At 46.0% G+C, this 5,764-nt stretch overlaps 1 protein-coding gene across 1 annotated transcript; it reads right to left on the bottom strand.

The window, feature by feature from the left end:
- Window positions 1-1,509: 1,509 nt before the first annotated feature.
- SF3B4 (splicing factor 3b subunit 4) lies at window positions 1,510-5,764 on the bottom strand. The gene is made up of 6 exons (XM_061186067.1): window positions 5,694-5,764; window positions 5,095-5,223; window positions 4,298-4,840; window positions 3,806-4,012; window positions 2,115-2,288; window positions 1,510-1,911 (listed from the first exon to the last, which is right to left on the bottom strand). The coding sequence occupies exons 1-6, from the start codon at window positions 5,725-5,727 to the stop codon at window positions 1,724-1,726; spliced, it is 1,275 nt and encodes a 424-aa protein (XP_061042050.1). The 5' UTR covers window positions 5,728-5,764; the 3' UTR covers window positions 1,510-1,723.

Genomic DNA, 5,764 nt, shown 5'->3' with positions numbered 1-5,764 from the left:
GAACACTCCTCTCTTTACCTCAACGTGTTGTTTGAAATGGTTCTGTGCCCTGATGTGAAAAAGGGCTGAGAAGCACTGATCTTTGGGAGCTCCCTAACTGGCTCTGACCCCATCCTGCCTCCAGCACCAAACAGCGTTAGCTTTAGCGAATTATATACCATGCTACTCGTCAATCTCCGCTTCTGCTCAGAAACACCCCATCCATCTGGAATGAGCTTCCCTTCATCTTTGTCTGAGAAGCTTATAACCTTCCTTTAAGATTATATTCAAGTATCACTTTTTTTCCAGGAAGTTTTCGTGGACTTTCATGCCAGGTTAGATACCCTTCCTTACACTCCCCAAAATATTTTGTTTCCTATGTGTCAGTCTACCCCCTTGGTAATGATCAGACAGCAGAACTGCCTTGCTCATCTCTGCATCTTCAGCGGCCACCAGCACAGAGCCCTTGTATGTACCATGTTACATGAATGGGAATGATGCAAGAGAACAAGAGAGCCAGGCTCACCTTTTCTTTCCTAGAGTTTAGTTCATGGTTACATAAGAGCTTCAGAAAAGGGGGTGATATAACAGGATTAAATGTGGCAAAGAACAGAATAGGCCATTGGATTTGGTCTAGTTACTGCTCTAGTTACTGAAAGTCTGAGCACAGATTTAAATATGACGGAAATCAGGTCTGGAAGGACTGAGAATGAGAAAAAGAAATAGGAATAAGATACAAATCCCTTACCCAAGATACCTGGTGGTATGAAGAATGAAAGAAAATGACGGCTTACTGAGTTCCTACTGTCCCATTTCAATTGTTTTGCAATCATTTAAGCATTTATATGGTTCCAAAGAAAACCACATTAACATAGTACACTCAGAGAAATCCAGTTTCCTCCATATCCCTTCCCTTCCCCCAGTGGTAACAACTTCCATTAGTTTTTGGTTTATCCTTCCATTTTTAAAATATAGACAAATGTATATATTACGTGTCACCCCTTAGATAAGGAAACACACTATACGTTCTGTTCTGCATGTTAGTTTCTTCACTTAACAGATCCTGGAGCTCTCTCCAAACAGTATGTAGAGTCTCCCTCATTCCTTTTTTACTGCTGCTCAGTACTCTACTGTATAGATTTACCAGTTTATTCCACCATTCCCTTAATGATAGATACATGAGTTGTTTCCAATCTACTGTTATTACAAATAGTGCTGCAATGAATAGCTTTGTGCATGTTACTTTATATTTTTGCCATCATATCTCCAGGAACTTTACTTCTGTTCTCACTTAATACTCACAATAACCGATGCCATGGATACTGAGTCTCCATCTTATGTATAAGCTTGATGTAAGGAAACAACTGCTGTAGTACACAGCAGTCCAGCAACTGCAACAGCACATTACAGAATAAGCCCTTAAAACACGGAATAAACACCCTCACTCCTACCTTACCGTTCTTCTCCCAATATACATCTCTTCTTAGAGAAAAAGAAGTTATTTTGCCAAGTTAAACACCACAAAGAATAAACAAGGAGTTTAGTTTTATTTTCTCTGTGCATTTGCAAAACACTTAGGACCAACACAGAAAAAAATAAAACCTCCTGTGAAAAAAATTACACTTACAAAAGGAGGCCTGAGAGGGATTAGCGCCTTAGCCCCTGGGAGCTACAGCAACTCTGATTGGTCCAAGGAAGTGAACAGATATTGGGAGGCTATAACAGGAGGAAAGGCAATGAGAAATCACTGAGGGAGAGGGCCTCGAAGTGGGCCTCGAGGGGGAACTGGAGGCCGGGGAGTGGGTCTGGGTGGAGGGAGGGGCCCCCGCTGGTAGCCGTAGGGTGGAGGTCGTGGAGGGCCAGTGTATCCATGAGGGGGCATCAGTGGAGGAGGTCCACGCATACCATGCGGAGGCATAGGCCCTGGGTGACCTGCAGGAAGAAAAGGAAATTTTAGTAAAAACAAGAAACAGGAGACAGTTCACACTGGGACAATGCAGAGAGAGGACAGACAGGGAGACAGTGAAAAGAAATCTAAGAAAGAAAAGTAAGGAAGTGGAGGGGATAAGAGGTGTGACAAAAGAAGCTGCAAGGATGCCACGTGAGGATGAGGGAGGTGGCTAGAGCCTACTCACCCATGGGAGAGCCAAACGGAGGCCCTCGGGGGGGCATGCCCATTGGAGGAGGTCCAGGATGAGGCATTCCAGGTGGTGGTCGGGGTGGTGGCTGCCCCCCAGAGCCAGGGGGCCCAGCATGGGGGTGTCCTAAGCCATGAGGGCCATGGTGGGCCAGCTGCATCTGAGACATCCCTATGAGAACAAAACAGACACAAAGAGAAAGGAGACAAAAGGAAGTTAGACAAGTGGGCAAAGAAAACGAGACAGGAAGGGAAGTAAATGGAGAAGCAAGTGACATCAGGGAGAAGAGCACGGAAAATAAGGCTGGTAACAAGTGCCCTTATCCTTGACTCCATTCCAAGAGAACAAACCAACCAACTACCCAATCAACTCCCTGCTCCCTGCAGCTCACTTGCTCCTTCCATGATTTAGGCACTGTAATAGTGCTGCAACAGTACATAACAAATGGCGTGATTATTCTACTGAGTAGGATTTGGGAAGGTAACAGAGATGCTGTCTGAGCGAAGATCTAATTCTAAAGGATGAATAGGAATTTTTCAGGTGGACAGCAGAATGGGAACAGAACATTCCAGGCAGAAAAGATTAGCATGTGCAAAGCACGTACATGATCAACAGCATAGTATGTGAAAGGAAAACCAGTAACTCAGTAATCAGGAGCAGCGTGCAGTCATAGGAGTAAGGGGCAGGAGCCAGATGGTGAAAAGCCTAGAATGCTATGGTAGTGAGTTTGGGTTTCACTCTGTAGATGAAAGGGAGCAACAGAAGAATTTTGAGCAAGGGTGTGTGAACATCGGTATTTTAGAAAAATTACTCTGTGGAAGTCGATGAAAGGTAGAGATAATTAGAGTCAAAGTGTCAGGATATTACTACAATAAATTAGGTGTGAAATAATGAGGATATGAGAGCCTGAACTAGGGCACTGGCAGTGGAGGTCGATGCCAGATATAAATAAGACTTGGTATTAAGAGTGGGGTGACAGGGAATAGTCAAACATAGCTCCTTGATTTCTGAATCAAGCACCTGAAAACAAAGAAAACTAGACAAAGAATACGTCTGAAGGGGAAGGGCAGAAGAATGGAGCTGTCCATTAAACAGCAAGATTAAGGGTATGGAACGTTAATAACCATGGAACAGAGATACAGATCTAGGAGGCATCAGTGTACAAATAATGGAACTATGCAGAAAAGAGAGCCAAACACAAAAACCTAGATACAAGCAGAGCAAAAGGAGCCTATTAAGGTGGATGAGATTGAGGATTCAGAGAGATAGATGGGGAATCCAGAAAAATCAAAAGAGACAAGATTTTCAAACAGGAGGACATGGCCAGTTTCAAGTATAGCAAAGGTCAAACCAGATAAGGAGCAGAAGTGTCCCCTAGACCTGGCAATTAGGTCACTGCTTTTGGGTGGAATTCAGAGGAGACAATGGAAGTAAAAGTTAAGGAAACAAAAAATAGCAAGTACAGTTGTACTCTTTGGTAAAACTGAAATAAGAAATGAAGACAGGGTGGTAGTTGTTAAAGCAAACAGAGTAAAGTACCTTGTATTTTCTTTTACAAAAGAATGCCTGAAAGAAAGGAGAACTCTGGGACTATTTATTCTTGCTGAAGAACAAGGAGCAGCAGCATAAGTGGTGACAGAGCTCCTCTACCAAGCTCATCCCGCTCCTTCCCAGCAAACAACACCCACCTGGATGGGGCATTCCACCCGGTGGGAATGGGTGAGGATGTGAGTGTCCATGTCCAGGATGTCCAGCCCCTGGGGTTCCTGCTGATGGGGGGCCATGTCCTCCAGCTCCAGGAGGCATAGGTGGTGGGGGCATGGCTGGGGGTATCCCAGGTGGAAGGGCTCCAGGAGGCGGTACTGGGGGTGGGAAGGAGCCAGGAGGAGGCATGCCTATAGAGAAAATGTAAAAAGAGTTAACGACAGTGAGAAGAGAGAGCCTTTAGAGAGCTCTTTCTCCCTCCTCCCAGCTCTCTAAAGTCAGAAGCAATGCTAGATGACTCAAACAACACCTTCTGGAGAAACTCAACAACTTGCTTCCCTCCACAATCATCACCCCTCAATCCTTTTCTTATCACTTACTGACTCAATGTCCTTCCCTTTCCAGGTTCTGTTTCCTTCTCCCTACCTGCCAGCCCCCCAACCCAAGACAAACATATTTTTTATCAAAAGCTTTACCTGGTGGAGGAAGCCCAGACCCCAGTGATGATACCACAGGATTCGGAGCAGAGGGTGGAGGGGGTGCATCTGCAAACAGCTGATGAGGGCGGTCAGCCTGGGAGAGTGGGTTCTGTGCTGCCAGAAGTCGTTCAGCGGCTGAGCCATGGCGCTCGCCCTTGGAGTCCTTCTTGAAAGCATAGGACACGGTGATCGGGCGGTTACAGAGGTACTGCCCATTCATGGCCTCAATTGCTGCATCCGAAGCATCAAATGAAGCAAAATTAATAAAGGCATAACCTTTGGAGTTGCCTGTGTCAGGGTCCCGCATAATCTTGGGGGTTTGTAAGATGACCCCAAAGGCGCTAAAAGTATCATAAAGCAACTTCTCATCGATCTCTGGGTCCAGGTTCCCAATGAAAATGTTGGCCCCCACATCCAGGTTTTTGTTGTGAGCTGATGCCTTGTTCACCCGTATTGGTTTCCCATAGAGTTTGATCATGTTCATGATCTTAATGGCATAGTCAGCATCTTCCTCACTCAAGAATTCCACAAAGCCATAGCCTGGGGAAGTGGAAAAGAAGAGGTTAACAAGTGATTCAAAATGAGGTATAACTCATTTGCCTTCTGAAGCACAAAGAACGAGAAATAATAATCTCACTTCAACTGAGGATGGTTCCAGAAACAAACTGTGAGTTAGGCTTAAGAGAAAAATATCTTTAGTTTGCTCATTCCAAAACAGTTATGAATACTGCTGGGGGCCTCCTGGAGCAGCCTGTCCCCTCAAAACATAACTGCAATTCTTGCCATGTACTCACCTTGGTGCTGACCAGTGACTCTATCCTTTGGCATGTGGGTGTTGACTACTGGCCCTGCCTGGAGAAATAGCTCCCACAGCAGTGGTTCGCTAACCTTCTCATCGAGGCCCCCCACATAAACAGTGGCATCTGGAGGACAGGATTAGGAGGTTAGGGCAGATAGGAGAGGAAATAGGGAGGTGACGGGAACATGAAGATGGAACCCAGGCGGGGGATTTGGGGGTGGAGACAGGGTATAGGAGCAAAGAGGGAAAGAGAGAGAGAAAAAAAAAAGACGTTAGCTTAAGTCCTTACACCTCCTCCTTTCCAGAAAATAGATAACCTTCTTAAGTCTAACTTAGAGTTCTAGTGCAAATTCACTTCGTAATTTTTCTTTTTCTTTTTTTTTTTTTTGAGTGGGAAGGCAGCAGGGGATTGGACATAGCATCACACCTACAGGCCTCAGCCTGCACCCGTCCATCCCGTCCCCAGCAAGCATCGGGGCAGGTCTGGCACCCTTCGGAATGGCCCAATCTCCCGCCCCGGAGGAAACACTGCTGGCCCTAATCGGGGCCCTCCAAACTCCCTGAGTTCATTCCGGGCTTGTCCCCTCCAGTCACCCTGGTTCCGCTCGGAGATCGGCCCTGCCGCCATGGCGAAAGAGCTCCCGCCGTCTCCAGATAACGATCCC

Source organism: Eubalaena glacialis, chromosome 3 (assembly GCF_028564815.1).
Source record: "Eubalaena glacialis isolate mEubGla1 chromosome 3, mEubGla1.1.hap2.+ XY, whole genome shotgun sequence".
Lineage (NCBI taxonomy): Eukaryota > Metazoa > Chordata > Mammalia > Artiodactyla > Balaenidae > Eubalaena > Eubalaena glacialis.
The sequence above is the reverse complement of the archived record's forward strand: the minus strand, read 5'-3'. Positions and strand labels throughout refer to the sequence as shown.

Coding starts and splice junctions, on each gene's coding strand:
- SF3B4 (XM_061186067.1), bottom strand. CDS start 5,727: ATGGCGGCAGGGCCGATCTCCGAGCGGAACCAGG. Junction 4,841..5,094: donor AGTCACTGGTCAGCACCAAG/GTGAGTACATGG, acceptor CCACTTCCCCAG/GCTATGGCTTTGTGGAATTC. Junction 1,912..2,114: donor TCCGTTTGGCTCTCCCATGG/GTGAGTAGGCTC, acceptor TTCTTCCTGCAG/GTCACCCAGGGCCTATGCCT.